The 16,397-nt window shown below is 40.9% G+C and overlaps 2 protein-coding genes across 3 annotated transcripts in view; both read left to right on the plus strand.

Annotated features, from left to right (window-relative positions):
- Positions 1-354: 354 nt before the first annotated feature.
- LOC141790717 (uncharacterized) lies at positions 355-8,576 on the plus strand. 2 transcript variants are annotated; one of them, XM_074670770.1, is made up of 7 exons: positions 355-945; positions 2,019-2,151; positions 2,761-2,895; positions 3,484-4,415; positions 4,765-4,894; positions 7,382-7,501; positions 7,657-8,576. In XM_074670770.1, exons 1-7 carry the CDS (start codon positions 459-461, stop codon positions 7,844-7,846), a joined length of 2,127 nt encoding a protein of 708 aa, XP_074526871.1. In that variant the 5' UTR covers positions 355-458; the 3' UTR covers positions 7,847-8,576. The 2 variants fall into 2 exon arrangements, with proteins under 2 accessions (XP_074526871.1, XP_074526872.1); XM_074670771.1 differs by having other exon boundaries at positions 2,761-2,886.
- A 618-nt stretch (positions 8,577-9,194) lies between these two features.
- Positions 9,195-16,397, plus strand: part of hectd4 (HECT domain E3 ubiquitin protein ligase 4) — a 37,088-nt gene continuing 29,885 nt past the window's right edge. Inside the window, exons 1-4 of the mRNA XM_074669420.1 lie at positions 9,195-9,872; positions 12,770-13,323; positions 15,023-15,112; positions 15,194-15,321. Of these exons, the coding sequence (XP_074525521.1) occupies positions 9,726-9,872; positions 12,770-13,323; positions 15,023-15,112; positions 15,194-15,321 (919 nt within the window). The 5' untranslated portion in view covers positions 9,195-9,725. The remainder of the gene's footprint in view (positions 9,873-12,769; positions 13,324-15,022; positions 15,113-15,193; positions 15,322-16,397) is intronic.

Genomic DNA, 16,397 nt, shown 5'->3' on the forward strand with positions numbered 1-16,397 from the left:
TTCCACATGTTAAGACAGCTCTGCGGATCAAAAAGATCTGGGTGGAGATAATAAAAAAAAATCCCAGGAAAAAGTTGATAAGTTGCACAAGTTTTTTTTGTGCTGTCACTTTGTTTGTATTTGGATTCTCACTCAATTGCTCTTCCGGAAAAAAGCAGAAACCGTTGGTACCTCAATACCTGAGAAGTTAATCACTAACGGAGCCCTCCCTGAGTCATATCACACACCCACATAATCACTCAGTGAGGTATGTCATATCTCACGAGCCTCCAAACGGACCAATAGGAGAAGCGTTTATCCTGGAGGTGCACATGCCTTCTTCGAGCACAGACAGATGCCGGCTGGTGCAGAACTACATCACTGCAACAATTAGATTGGAATGACTCGTGCACTCTCACTTTGATTTTACTCTTCATCCTGACTTAACCCGGTTTGTCCAATCCCCTCTTCACATTGAGATGCGCAACAGGTGCTTGCTGCAAGTTCTCCTCTGCTTATCATCGCTGATTTTATCAAAAGCGCAGGATGTGATGGGATCAGGTCTCTCATGTGTCAGGTCAAGTCCTGCAGATGACGGACGGACGCGCATTACGTTCTTGCGAGAAGACACAGCCGGCGCGCTCTCTCTGTACCTCACCCTGTGGTCTGAAGATACTCGGCTGGTTACCTGCGAAGTAGATCAAAATCCAATTGCTACGGAAAAATACTCCACGCTGTGCCACAAAAGCGATACACAGGAGGAAGACATCAGCCAGAAGTTTAATATCAGCGCGCTGTTGGCTCCGGATGCTCCGTGCGCACTTGGATCCTCCAGTGCGCCAAAGTTTTCCAGACGCGCTAGAAGACATGAGGAGGAAGGGAAAAGTCGAAGGAGACGCGCAGTGTCGTTTCCAGGGACGCTGTGGTGCGGCTCTGGAACCAGAGCGCGTAGATACGATCAGCTAGGTGAGCGATCTCCCCCTTGAAACTCTTACACAATCATTTTTGTCTATTAGAGAATACTAACAAAAGGATAATGGTGTGAACAGCCAGCTTTCCATTCAGTTTCCTACGCATGCTTGTTTTTGTATGCATCGGAGGAATGAAAAGAAAGAATCTGCAGTCTTTCAGAATACAGCATGAAGACCTGAGGGCACTTCTAGAGGCCCTCTCCAGATGTACGGTCTTAAACTTATCTTCATCAGGGCTCCAGCAGCACCTGCTGAAGAAGAGATGCAAAAGATATGGCTTTTATGAGTACTAAAACACTGTGTGCAATATATTCTCGAGCGATCACACATTTTTATACATTTTATTGATCAGTTTGTGTTATTTCAAGGTAAACTGAACTTATTTACTTTTTAAGATTTAGCAATTGTGGATAGGGATGGGTACCGAATTAGGTACTTTTATAGGTACCGACCAAATTCTGTCAAAAGTACCGGATATTGATTCATGTAAAACCAAAAGGTACCATGTTTAGGTACCTAAATGCATCCTTGTGACTGCGAGGGAGTGGAAGAGCAGGTGATTTTTCATGCTGGACATAACATAGCATTGCAAGGTTATATATTGAAGAATACATTTGTTAAATTGATTTTATATATATTTCATTATTAAGCAAATTGATATTTTTTACCAGATAAACACAAAAAAGTACAGAAACTTGGTACTGTTGAGTTCCGGTACAGATTGCCAGGTACCGGGCATCGATACCGTATCGTCTCAAATGTGAAAGGTACCCATCCCTAATTGTTGACAGCATAATTTTAGAATGGGTCTGCTGTGCTTACATTGAAAGAGAACTGGACATCAGTTAACCTGTACAAAACAATAAACAGGTGTAAAAAAATATAGAATATTCATAAAGTAAACAGTAAGAAAAAGAAGTTACAGCTTTTTTTATTTAAGTCTTTTTTTTTTAAACTTTAGATCTGTTTTAATTTTTATATAACTCTTTGAAGTGTCTCAGGTAAGGGATCTGAGCTCCAAAACAAAGTGTCTCCTGATGTGTAACTCAATCTAAATCTCCTGCACAGGGATGTTTGAGAGTGCAGATAGATGCTGCCGCGAACATGACCACTGTGAGCACATCATGCCAGCTTTCACAATGAATTACGGCGTCTTTAACTCCAAATTCTACACCATCTCCCACTGTGACTGCGACTTAAGGTAAGCTCAGCATGCACAACCATATCTCACTCTAATCTGGAGGGCTAAACTCATTCACATCTTAAGGTAAACATTCACATTCAGTAACAGAGGCCAGGATAAAGTAAAGGAATTTAATTTATAACTTAAACCTCTATCTTCTAAAAGTCTACTCCTCTCTGGAATGCTGGTACTGTTGCATTTTGTCATTGTGCCAATACATATAAAAAGTGTGAGTTGAGGGACCTGGGGGCACGTGATCCGACTATTCATCCAGGGGTAATAAATACATCACTGTCAGCCCCCTGGATACACTTCTGAGTCAAGACTGAACATGCCGCTTTCCATTCTTGTGTTTGCAGGGCATTTAATTCCCTCTTCTATTTATTTTAGAGCCAGGGTGTCTCTTTAAATCTTCCCTTTCCTTCAGTGCCGGCAGGTGCATGTTTAATAAGAGCTTGTGAAGTTCCTGACGTTTATGCTTCCTTCCAGTCAAACCTTTATCTGTTGTTAAAAACATTTGGGCTACACATAAACTGTAGACTAAACAAGGCAGAGTTCAAGGATGTGCGTGATAATTTTGTCTATGTGTGTGTGTCCCTTGTGACCTTGAAATGTGTTTCTCCCCAGGTTTCGACAATGCCTCCTCACTGTGAATGATACTATATCTAGCATGGTGGGCTACAGCTTCTTCAGCATTATGCAAGTCCCCTGCTTCGAGCTCAAATCCCAGAAGCGCTGCACTGAGACATACTGGTGGGGAATGTAAGGGAAACACGAATGTGGTTCCTTGTAGCTTATACTGTAGTGTGGCACAACTGCTATATCAAACCATAAAGAAAATACTAGCTCAGTGGAAAGTGTGTGTGCTGTTCATTTTGTGGGTATATCAGTAGATTTGCTTCTGCTACCTGTAAAAACATGCCTTACTGTCTGCCAAACCTCACAATGTCAGACAGGGTGTCATGCTGCAGCTCAGCTGTTTCCACAACTTCAGCAGAACACTAACAAGTGATCAAATTAAAAGGAATAATGGTTAAGCTAGTTCTGATAAAAACAGTATTGCAACTATAATTTCTATAGTTATAAAACTATAAATCAATTATGATGTAATTGAAGAGGTTTTCAAATTATTGATTCTTAAATTTCTCTGTCACTTGTTGGAAACTGTACATTGAAACTGCTTGAAAGAACACTATATCCCTGACAGGAGTAAAACAAAAATCTTCCTCTTTGAGAGTTTAATACATCAGACAGTGGTGTTTATCTCTAAGCACAGCATGTACAGGGTTAGAGAAGGAACACCCCCTTTTCTGCTGCTTGGTTTTAACAAGCATGTTTTTCGCTCCTTAGGTGCAAAGCAGCCGATGTGGCTCCATATGCTGTCTTCAAGAATCCCCTTCCTTACAACAGCTCCCATAATGCAAGCACATATGGGGTCATCACTGCCATTGACAAAACATCAGGGAATGGGGACCAGCAGGTAACAGAAAGCCCTGTGATCAGCACCAAGTCACCAAAGAGTAATCATAGTTGCAGCAACCCACACACAGGAAAGAGTCTCCAGCACAGAGGGAAGAAAGGGAAAGGATGTAAACACCAAAATGTGTCTACAGTGGCACCTTTGCACATGTCTCCAATAACGAAGGTGCCAACCACCACTCCTGGGATCAAGACAGGACTTTCTAATGTTTCTAAAAGTAGCACATTTGTTTCTAATAAGAAAGGAGCTGGGAAGAAGAAGAAGAACAGAAGAAAGGAAATGTCCATCAATGACACCCAGAAGGGCCAAGGTCTGCTAAACATGACCACAAAGCCTTATCCTCGAACATCTACAACACAAAGCACCCTGTCTTCCACACAACCTCCAGCCCTTCAGATACACACAACAGCCACCTCATTGGCAAATAAAACCACCAAAAGCAAGAAGAAAGGCCACTGCTGTGGACTCAAGGCACCTCTGAGAGGGGATGCTTTTCAGCCTCATTGTAGAAACTGTAAAAAACATAAACCAACATCTCACAAAACAACCGATACACCCTCAACAACTGCGAACAGATTACTGATCAAATCAAAAACACTTGAGGATCAGAAGCACAAAAAGAAAACAGAGAGAGCCAAACAAGACACCTTTAAGAATAATTCCACAAAATCAAAGTTTCCAGCCCAGAAAGATGTCAAGACGCAAAAAAACAGGAAGTCCCATTTGATATGGAATAACACACACCAGGAGTCAGTCGGCAGAACCAAAGGCCCAAACACACCTACAAAGAGAGGCCTGGCAGGTGAGTGTATGCATGTATAACTAATCTAACTAAATTCAGACTTATCAAGTCAGTAAGAGTCTCTCTTGTAATCTGATCTTTATTTACGCTCTAAAACATTTAATGCTGCCACTGTGGAAAGGGGCTTAAATTTTGAAAGAGCCCACAGGGATTGTTGTCGGGCTGAAGCGCTTCAGCTATGAGTCGTAAAGGTGGGACGCATGGCTAATTTTAAATGTTGAAAAATTCTGAATATAGACTATTCACCTTTTCTGCACCCGTGGGTGTCTGAGATGTATCGTTATATAAAGAAATGTGGGCACACCTAGATTTCTTGTGCGATATCCTGTGATCACTTCTGTTCTTGCAGACAACCACCTCCTGTGTGGAAGCCTCAGACATCTGGATGAATGCCGATACAAAATCCCTCCTTTGGAGAAGAAGTTTGGTCTGCAGAATGATGAGTCAAAGACTGCCTACCACTGTGATTGCACTAGCCGGTAACACGACATTTTCATGTTCCTCAGTTCTTACGACATTTTTTTTTTTCATCTTTGAATGAAGATAACTGGAAATTAGGAAGAAAATATATGAAAATTGTACAATATTTATGAATCACCAATCCCAGTCCCATAGATTGAAGGGATGAGCTTCCATAAAATTATCATAACGTTAATTTCTTTGATAAGAATAAGACCATTAGAGAGGGGAAGAAGAAGAAATGTTTTGTTGAAATGACAAAAAGAAAGCTACAAATAACATAGTATCCTCTGTCAAGCCCAAATTTTCAAACCAATGTTCGAGATAAAACCATGCCCTGCTGTAACCCTTTTTAATGATGTATGAGTATATAAAAAAAACAGCACACATTTCCAGCAAGGGCTTGTTTCTGAGCTGTTTTACTACCTGTTTAAGATTTAAGCTGCTCGTCATACGTGCTTCTGCTGCATTATTTAACCCTCTTGAAAAAAAAGTAGACTTAATGAATTCATTAATAAAATTTGTGTCAGTGCTTTGACAGGGAATTCCATCTTTACAACTTTAGACTTCATGCTGTCTCATGTGTTTTGGCTAATTACCATTATTATTCCCCTTGGAAACAGCTTACAGCACAGCCGGCTGACGCCAAGGACATGCAAAGCTCATACAGCTTATGAACCAGTCCAAACTTACAGCTTTTACCCTGATAATCCATTACGGGAGTGTTTGCATTCCTGTGCAACTTCAAGGTTCAACCTGCAGGTTGCAGAGAGATGATGTAACCACAGCAACTCTGAGTAAAATTAGAGGCCATGTAGAAGATTGAAATGAAGCACAGGAGGAGATTTTCTCTTTGTTAAAATAATAAGACTATTATTGTTGTGGGACTGTTGAAAGAAAATCAAAGAGCTGTTTCCAACAGGGCTTACAGTCTCTACGTGGCCCAGGGTACATTCAAAAATGTTTCTTAAAATTACAAGGACAGATTGTCAAACAGTGAATTTTCTTTGGGGGCTAAATCTTTTGATCTCCTTCCCATGGACCAACCCAAAATTCAACAGACATCAGACACAAAGGTGCAACAAGAACAATGATGGCAGTGTTGAATTAATCCCAATAAGACATGCAGGAGTGACAGAGGAGCAGCTATACATAACAGACCTTTTTCACAGCAGATGTTTGACAAGTTGCAGCAGGAAAACCTGCAGCAGCTGGCTTAGTGACATGGCTTCCTGCAGCCGTTAAAGGATGGGCTCATGAATGTTTAATTAAAACCAGCAGTCAGTTACTCAAATGAACAATGAAACTGGTTGGGCTTGATAAAGGTATGGTTCTGGTGAATACTGGCTATGAGAAAATTCCTTCCAAATGGGATTTTAATGTGAGTAATCAGCAGGGGTGTGACTTAAGGGGTGGCGAAGGGTGGCATGGGTAAGCTAAGAGATATGATTGGCCAGCTTTTGGTAACACCCCACAATCCCACATTATGATTGGCTACTTGCCTCATCAGAGGTAGTAAATGTCAGAAACATTAATCACGCTGTTTTATAACTGACTGCTAGTATTTTTATCTTTGCATTTTAGTGCCACACATTTTCATCTATTTGTATATTAAATAGTGAAATCTCATACAAATATTCTTTTTGGGTCCTTAAAGAGTTCAACCAGGAATACCTATATGTTATGAAGGTGTTACATTCTAATACTTACAGGGATATGACATTTTTAAACTTCATCCATCCCATACAAAATCCAGAGTAAAAGTTGAGCCAAACATAAATCTGGGAGCTTCCTTGCTGGTATAAACGACAAAAATATATCACAGGAGAATCATAAAGTTTGGTAGGAAATAAGGTATTCTTTCATCCTAGTGTGTCTTCAAGAATTCATTTCCCTTGTTGGTTTCTTTGTTTATTGGAATTGGAGAGTTAGTGCAGGTATCTATTCAAGAGAGGTTTGTTAAAAGCACTCAGGCAGATAAATCTTTTTTTTTTTTCAAACAAATGCTCTTTAATACAAAAAAAAAAAAAAAAAAAAAACCTTGAAAGCACATTTACAATTAAGAACTGAAGACTATTGTTTGAATACAGACCTTAAAAAATGTGGACCTTTCTCTTCATTCAGACTAACTCATCTTTCTACTTTCAGCTTTAAAAGTAGCTGCTGCTGCTCTAGCAAACTGCCTGCTTTTATGTTACATGGTTACTTTGATTGATACAAGTTTCAATTCCACTCTACCAGTTAAATTGCATTCAGCTCTCTCACTTACAGCTGTTAGTGCATGTTATGTACAACTATTATTCCTCATTCCTTTCTGCAGGAAGTAGTAATAAAAGAGAAAGGCCTACCACCTCAGGCAGCGCTCTCCTCCTTTGTCTGTGTCCCTCTGACTCACTCATGAGAGCATCATGCTTTATATAGAGTCATTACAACCCTGTTGTCTCCTGCATTTATCTGTATGTGAGTTTGTAAATAACTGTTGCCTGTCGTTTTTATCAATTTTACAGCCTGGCTCTTCAAATTAAAAGCTTCGAGCAACCAAGTATTCTCCCCACGATGCTGATGGATTTCGTCTCTCAGGACTGCTTTACACTGCCAGAGAAGAAAAAGTGTCACAGCAAGAAAAGGTTTTCAGCTCCCTTATCCATATTTATGTTAATCTCAGACAACTTTTGGTTACATCAGTGCCAGTCTGCCTGTCTTATGTGTTAGCTCATTTTGCAGCTGTGACAGATTATAAGGTTGGGCTCTGTGTCTTATACTCCTTATGCATCTTTTCTAGCTGTTCTGGAGCCTTCACCAAAGCCTCTGACCTACTTCAAGCACTTAAGAAGATGGAAGAAAAAGAAGACACTGCTGGGGTGCAAAATTCAGTCAATGGTAGAAAAAGAGGGTTTCCTGTTCGCCTTTCTAAGCGGTGCCTAAGGCTGCAAAGAGAAGCTGGTATCATGGCACAACTCACACGATTATAGACTAAGCTCCACTGTGCAGCAACAATGACTTTAATAAGCTTTACATTTCATGCAGCATTTTCTGTTTCTGTCTGGTGGGGTAAATTGGCTTTCTGTTGAAATATTCAGGGATTAAAAGGCTATTGTAAAATATTTGTAGGTATGCCATGGATGGGCATGTTTACAAGAAACTAACTTCATCCAACAGATTGTGTGTATGAATGTCAATAAAACTTTTTATTTTTTCCCTTTTGTTTAAATTAAAGAAATGATTCATACCCATGTGTCAAGAAAAAAAACTCAAACATGATCACAAAATGATATTTTGTTACTGTATTTGAAAAGTAAATGGAACTGTTCACAAAAAATATCAGCTGTATTCCATGCTGCAAAGAGGAACTAGACATCCTACATGTCAACAGCAACAAAAAATATTTTACAGCCAGTGTAACAATGCCATTTTATTTTATTCAAAAACGATTGTGTGATCTACATCTGCCATTTTAAATATACACAAAGTAACTAATATATTTCATTGCATGAGTATGTTATTCAAGATCTGGAAGCCTTACAAGGAGTGTAACTCCTTCAATGTGCACCTCATCTGCCCTCTCATTTCATCAACTCTAGCTCTTACAATGTGTTGCATCAGTATTTTCTACAGTACACGTATATCCTCACTTATAAAGTATGAGAAATGGAATGTGGCGATATCTTTGTTTTGTGATAACTTCAAAAACCCAATTCTATTACACTGCACAATCATAAGATTGCCATCTCAAAATGCAACAAGGCTGGTGTTTCAGGAAATAAGGGCACTGTTTTAATGGGATGGTGTTAGTGGTGCTAGCAAATTGTTTCAATCTGTAAAAAAAATTAAATCTCTTTTTCTTTGGTTAGTTTATCAGTTTTTTTTAACCCTTTTATGTTTCATCACAAAAAAGCGTTTTGTATTCTTCTATTTCTTCATTTTAACCGAGAAAAAAAACAGCAAAATAGGGTACAGCTCATTTTGTAAATTACATTTTTTTCATCCTTGCTGCTTATTTTCTGTTTTTTTTTTTTTTTATGATTTATTAATCAGAGTGAATTAATGTCAAGAATGACAGTTTAGTGTGATAATTAAGCTAATTATTAATACAAGTGATCGTAATTCTTTCTCACAGCCTCCCCCAAGCCTTGAAATCTACTATAAAATCCATTCTGTGTGGGAGTACTATGAAGTTGTGTTGTTTTGCTTTAAAACAAACCACAGACTGTGTAATAAATAGATTAATATTTATTATGTATATAAAAATGAACTCCTGAATTCTTCAGTTTTTATATTCTGGGCCGCGGTGCATCCTGGGAGTAGCTCGTTGGCCTTGGAAACATGGCGTCGCACTGACAGCTGAGCCTGTCATTATCTTCTCCAGAGGCAGACATACCGGCTGGGCCGTTAGAGGAGCTGTCTGCGTTCGCATTTCAGCTGCAAAATGAGCGGGCGACAGACGCAGCCTTCATCCTGAGAGACTGTCGTTTCAACCGTGCGGCGCGGTAACGGGTTTTGTCCGGGTGTCACGCCCACCGCTCTGCTCAGTAACGTTATAACGAACCGTACGCTAAGTTAGCTCCACCAAGCCAGACAGCTAGCTGGATACTATTAGCACGACACACGACCACCCATGAAATGTGAAGAGGACCTGCCACTTCTGCCTGTTCACTGCCGGGCTGTCTTCCAGTAGCCGACACCGTCACGGTACTGTCCGCCAGGTCTATCAGCACCGTCAGATTCAGTGGCGACAGTAATTGCAGTTATGTTATTGTAGCTCGCTAGCTGGCTAGCTAGGGCGTTTCTGTCATTCTGTCACTGAATTTTTAATGTTCGACCCCCTTGGCATCACCGTCGGAGGAGAGAGCGATGGGCTCCGGGGCTGTGGATTCGTCCCAGTGGCTTTCAGTGAAGGAGGAAACAATTTTTCTCCACGATGGACTCATTCGGGTCACAGATTTGGCCGAACTGCCCAGTGAAATTGGAGTGTCGGAGCAGGGGGACACCGAGCAAGAGGTGGGTGAAAGCCATCTCGAACACACACACAAACATACTCCAATCGTTTTATTTATAGCAAACAGTCATTTGTGTATTGGAAGTGTTTTAATTTCCCTTCTCGTGCAACACTGTTATTATCGATGGGTGTCACACAGCATCAATGATAACGGTAACGCTAACGTTTGCAAGTTTCCAGCCCGTCATGTTATTGACCTGCCGTCAGTTAACCCATCGTTATTACTGCTCTTCCTGTGGGTCCTTTCAAAACAAAAGCCGTGCAACCGAACGGTCGTAATACACCTTCAAATAAAGTAATCTGTTGCGATTACGACAACACAATACAGCGATTCTGCCAAGAATACTATTAATATGTTATATCTATGCAATATGTGTTGATAAATTTATGTTTTACTAAGATAGCATAGCTTTCTGGTCTTTGTAATTTAGGCCCTGGAGTTGCATCACACAGGTATGCTTCTCATTGGAGCCAGGCTCAGATGTAGCACAGTCAACAGGCATTGCCCTAGTTGGCTGATCTTATTTGTGTTTTGGATCAAATAACGATGTCTTTGTTTAACTATTGTTCTTTAAATTTCAAGTGTTGTTTATCATGCTCAAGATCGGCTCTTATTTTGAATACAATGATTGAAACAGGATATGTCTTTGTTGTTAGATTGTGAAGACTTAATGGTGATGCGGATGGAAACTTCTACATAACAATGTTGCATCCTCTCGATCCTATAGAACAAAGCGGGAATAGATTGTATGCATCACACTGGAAAGACCATTTCCTGCAGTGCTCCTTTCAAATGTTTACGATCTGGTGTTTTATTTCTATTCTGAGATAGAGGTTGAGTATTTGATTGTGACTAACAGTACAGTAACATTAGATAATCAGGAATGCCTTTGCTAAAATGTGGATTTAATAGGTATCTAATCAGATATTGAAATTGTTTTATTCATCCTTAATGTTTATCTTTATCCTTACAGTCTGGTTACTGGTTAGGAATTAGCCAGTGAACAGAAAATCTAACATGCTCTCGACTGACCTGAACAAGGGTTCACAGCAGTCATTAACTATTCTCAGCCAAGGACCCCACATGGTGAAATTTTTTATTTGTAACAGCTGATTTACATGTTAACACACAGCCTTGATTCAGAGTATGTTATCACGGAATCTGCTTGATGACAGAAACAGCATGTTGGAACAGTTCCACACCCAAGAAGTATGCTGAGATTGTCTGTGAGGCTTTAGTGCATATGGACAGACATTCTTTCTAATTTTCACAATGTGCAGCATGTTGCATTGCTCTTTATATATATACAAAACCAGTTGATTTACATCTCCATACTCTCTTTAGTCCTAACCTAGGTTGTCCAAATATCCACTTTGTTATTTGCTCTGAATTATTTTTAGTATCAGAATCACAATTTAATATTCAATTTGTTACATAATTAGTTCTCGAGGTAGTGTTTGACACGTAACAGCTGCACGTTTCTTTTAATATTCACCGATCAGCCAAATGCTGCATATTTTGGCTGGTATGAGCATATGTTAAATTAGCTGCCCTGACAGATGACAGACTACTGGTTAATTTATGAATGAAGAACACCTCATGGATTAACACAGCTTGTTGTCTCGGACCTATTCAGTGTCCCACAGTCAGGCATAGAAACTGATGGGTGATAACTTGGTAACCCCAAAATATAACCAAAGCGAATCATGTTATATTTTAATCTTACCAAAATGTAGACATCTTAGATGATGGATGTTATAAATCCAAAGCTTTTTGGAAATAGGAAAACTCACACAAAACTACCCCACTTGTTAGTATTGTGTTGTATACTCTGCATGTTTTTACTTTTATAAAGCAAAGCTCAAAAAGAAATCTAGTAGCCTTGTTTGGTAGATTTAAGCTTCTGGTACTGTAAATGATAACTTCTAAATGTTACTCTGCCTTCTTAACCTTAGTTGAATTCTTATCCTCTTCATCCCTGGTCTTCTCTGAGTCCAGCTTTAGGACTGACTGTGTCATTCAGTGCTGTTTTTGTAGGTGTTGTGATGCTGACTATTTTTATCCGCTTGCAGCAGTGTTTTGTGGATAAGCGAGATGGAGAAGGCCAAGCATCCAGTCGAGGAGTTTTACTGTAACATTAGTAGCATTTCTGAAATTGAATCAATACAAATTGTGCCTGCTAAATGGTATAATGGATTTTTTTTCCCTGGTCCATGATTCGTGGGCCACAGAGAGTAATCAATATCTGAAATGCTGCCTAAGTGCACATGAGGCACATTGTTTCACTTGTAATAGGCAAACCCAAATGTGTCTTCCATTTCTGGCCACTGCTTCATAGTAAAAGCGACTGAACAAGGATTTATTTCTGGGGGAGTGACTCATGGACGTGCTGTTAAGTTAAACCAAAAAGGTACTGACAGACTTTAATAGATTTTAGTTTTTGATTAAGCCAACAGTAAGGATACAGCAAGGATAACTATGTTTGACGTTCTTGTACTAAACTGTGAACTGAATACTTAAAACGATGGTAAATCAGTAGAGCAAATGTTATTTTCTTCATGCTGTTTAAAGAGAAAGATTATGTTTAAAGCCAAATACTATACAGGTAGAGTAAACACAAGGATGCTTTTCAAATCCTCAGATTTAAATCCATGAGAGTGAAATCTGAATTCTTCCGTGCTGTGTGCTTCCTCTATAATTTAATTATATTTCTGAGGGAATAACTCTCTGATGTGGAAAATTTGATTTGTGTGAAGCCAGACCAGGAAGGGAACACATGCTGTCTTTCATTTGTGGAATGGATTGTTCTCCCAAAACTACCCCCTGTTTGTCACAAAGGAAGCTGCTGTCAATGTAACTGAGATATTTTCCCTCTTCTCTCCCTGGTTTGTCCTCCAGATTCTAACATTTGAGACCAAGAACCCAGTGGAGCTTGCAGAGCGTCTTCGTGCCGTCTGTGGGAATCAAAGCAATGCATATGCACGCCTGCTGGAGTATCGCCTCAACGCTCTGCGTGGCCTATGGGGGGCACAGCGGCAGCTGGCCCTGGAGGAGCAGCAGGAGCGAGAGGGCATTGGTGGAGCTGATGAGGAGACCTTGGCTTTGCTCAAAAGACAAGGTCTGCTCCAGCAACCCGAGCAGGCGCCGTTTACTTCCCGTGTCGGTCTGCTGCTGGTCTTCCCCCTCTTGCAGTCCCAGACTCGCAGCGACCCAGCGCTCTGTGGTGTCACCGCAGAGGTTCTGCTAGCCTGCCTCCGGGACTGCCAGCCACTCAGCCTCAGTAAAGAGCCCGCAGACTGTCTCAATGGTCTGGAGGGACTGCTCTGCTCATGGCTGGAAGATGGTGCCCAGGAGTCAGGACAACAGCAGGGGAAGGCTCAGATGCAGATCCTCCACACCCATAGACAGAGAGAAAACGCTGCTGCAGCACTGGTGGCTCTGGCCTGTGCCAGGTGAGGCCATCAACCCTTTCCCGATGTTCTACCTGTGTTATGATTCTCTGCTGGCTCCAATACTTAATATGTAACCAGTCATCTTTGGTAAAGGGTTTACAAGTAAACTCATCAGAAACACCCTGATTAAGAAAGTATCTGTGTGAAACATTGCTGAGTCACTTCGTTAGCTATGTTTCTTACAGGAAGGTTAGTTATTTCAGTCAGCTGGAGCTGAAGTAACTGGCTGATGATTAGCTTCACTCCTGGTGGTAACACCACATTTAGTGCTCCAACTGTTCAAAGCACACTGCTGCAGTCCTTTTATGATGTGTCCAAAATCTGAATAGAGGAGCTTGACTTTAGTGATCAACATTTGTATACTTCCCTGACAAGTCAACATAAACAGACTCCCTGTTTTCAGTCAGCCGGGGTCGATGCAGTGCTTGGATGTTGTGGCTTCAAACCCATCACAGCCAGTGCATGCTGTAGTCTGAACTGTGCTCTATTACCAGAATCGACAAGCCTTGTTAAAAAACTTGTACCAAAAAGAAGAATGTTGTGCCACCTCCTGCTGCTTACCCATTTTTCTGGAGTTAGTGTAGTACATGCTGCAGCAGAAGGCCTCACACACAGTGAGTTATATCCAAAAAAAGGGGGTGGCACTGATTCTTTTACTATCATTACTAGCCTTTTTCTTTGCTGACCAGCAAAAAAGAAAGAAAGAAAAGTCAAAGTGAGGTTGATTATTGGTGTGATGTTCTCTGTGTTTCTCTCTCAGCCTACAGTAGACCAAAATTTGCTGCTTTTTCGTCTTTGCGTTTGCGCCTGAACTCTGGCTTCTGCTGGTGACAACCCTTCTTGACTTGTCAAAACCAGAACTCTCCACTCTTTGTTCAGCCTGTGTTGAGGCTGAGAGCTCTTTGTTGTGGGGAACCATCCAGCCTCAGTGCCTTTTTCACCAACAGTGGGAGCTAATTAAAGAGCTATGAGCTTTACTCCCCCTCAACTCTGAATGAGGATGGTTATTAAAATCACAGTATGAGGGGGGTTAGCTAGCAAAGAGACTGCATTACCATGCACTGAATCAGTTGTTGATGAGATGTTTACACCGGTATCTGGAGAGGGCAATGTCAACACATGATCAGTCCATGCTCTCTGTGTTGCTGAACATACAGGCACCAAATCAAATGTGTTTCAACAGGAAGTTATTGGAATTATTCTGTTTAATTAAATCTGTAGAAATGATAGATTATAATCCAAATCACCATGTCGTTATCTGCCTTTACATTTTCGTGCATGGCCAATTTATGTTTCCTTATGCAGCAGCAGCAATGCTCTTTTTTTTGCTCCAGTTGATGCCAGAAAAGCACTTCTTGCATAGATCTTGGCCCTGAATACTGAATCACTTGAATGTTTTCAGTTGATAGTTCAGTCATAGATGAGACGAAGCAGTAAATGAACACTGCACAAACTTAAGTAGGTTGCTCATTACACCCTGCAGAGATGCTGTGTCAAATAACTTCTGTGCTGCATCCTAATGGAAAAAAATCCTTTCATTCAGATTCAACATTCTAATTCTCAGCAGATTACATCAAGTCCCCCTCCATAATTCAAGCCAAGTATTATTCTGCTTACAGCTCCAGAGCTGCTTAACAATGAGCTTTAACTTGTGTTTCGTGCTGGGGCCTCCTGATTAATCTGCCAAACTATTCTCCAGGGGATCTCTGAAGACCTTCATCCACACAGTTCACCTGCTGCAGAAACAGACCGATCTGGGTCAGCTCCCTGTGTCAGATGTCCTCTACAGGTGAGAACAGTACTCCAGCTTATCTGATAACTTTTAGTGACTCACCTGGTGTCTAATGACTCTTCATCTCCCTTGTTTTAGACTTTTGCTCCTGGAAGGAGGTCCTGGCTCTCCATCCTGCCTCCTGGGGGGTAAACACAGTGTGTCCTGGGGTTTCGAGGACATGCTGCCCACTCCTGACAATTCTGCTGGAGGAGCAGAGAATAAAGGTTAAAAAAAAATTGTGATCAACTCCTTACTTTTAAATCAGCAAATCTGAATAATGAGTCGCAGCATATGCAGTTGTCTCGTGTGGGAATGAGGAATTATGTTGCAAACATATGTAGTTTTCTGGCTTGCAAGTTGTAGAGAGGACAGTGCTTGTCAGATTTCTCATCATACTTCTGCTTCTGTTTGATTTATTTATTCACCTTTAGATTATTTATAATGCCTTTTGTCTGAACTGCTTTAAGTGTGTGAAAACCCTTTAAAATGGAGGGAGGAGAGTGCATGGGCTGCTACCAGAGTACTCTGGCCTACTTTTACTGTACATGGAGATACAGTGACGAGAGTAACAGCTGTGTTTAAATAAAAAGAAGAGTTCTGGCGTGAGAGGTTCAGGGGTAAAGAAGAAAAGAGGAGGGTGATGTTTACCATCCACAGGGTTCGTACAGGTCCTTGAAATCCTTGAAAATGCTTATTTTTTCATGTTGTGTTTTCAAGGTTTGAAAAGTACTTGATTTTCTATTCAAGTGCTTGAGAATGCTTGAATTTATAATCGTATATAACTCACTACTCAGCTTCCTAACTCAACAGATCGACCAAATAGAGAGAAATAAAATAAAATTGTGGGGGAAAAAAACGTTCCATCTGATGGGCTCGCGGGTGTAACATAACTGGTCTGTTTATATTCAATGACCGTTGGCTGGAGAAAGAAAAATACAAATTTTGGGTTAAACGTAGCGCAAATCCCCGTTCAGCATAGTTCAATATATGTAAAAAGGAGATTGCAGTGGAAGCTATGGGCGAGTCGTACTCGCCAGCCACATGAGAGGTACCCTGTTAGCCTTACACGTTAATTAGCCAATTAGCCTGCTACCGGTTGAAGCTAACCACCTTTTTATGCTACATGCTAGGCATGAGTGATGAAGGCAGTGTCCCATTTAACATAAAGGTAGTGTTGCCCGCGGGTGTTTGTCAGGGCAGGTTATAAAATAACTGCGGTCGGGCGGTGACAAGTTTTGTCTACAAATACCGGGTCATGCCTGGCATACGGCCGCGGCGGAGTGGGAGGCTCGCCCTGTAC

The sequence above is a fragment of the Halichoeres trimaculatus genome, unplaced genomic scaffold (assembly GCF_033239565.1).
Source record: "Halichoeres trimaculatus isolate MK-OKI-2021-1 unplaced genomic scaffold, fHalTri1.1 fHalTri1_scaffold_5, whole genome shotgun sequence".
Taxonomy (NCBI): Eukaryota; Metazoa; Chordata; class Actinopteri; order Labriformes; family Labridae; genus Halichoeres; species Halichoeres trimaculatus.

What these genes read in the sequence shown, in the direction of transcription:
- LOC141790717 (XM_074670770.1), top strand. Translation starts at nt 459, where the DNA reads ATGCGCAACAGGTGCTTGCTGCAAGTTCTCCTCTGCTTATCATCGCTG. An exon ending in CACTGTGACTGCGACTTAAG is followed by an intron (nt 2,152 to 2,760) that starts GTAAGCTCAGCA and finishes GTTTCTCCCCAG; the next exon opens with GTTTCGACAATGCCTCCTCA. An exon ending in GAGACATACTGGTGGGGAAT is followed by an intron (nt 2,896 to 3,483) that starts GTAAGGGAAACA and finishes TTCGCTCCTTAG; the next exon opens with GTGCAAAGCAGCCGATGTGG.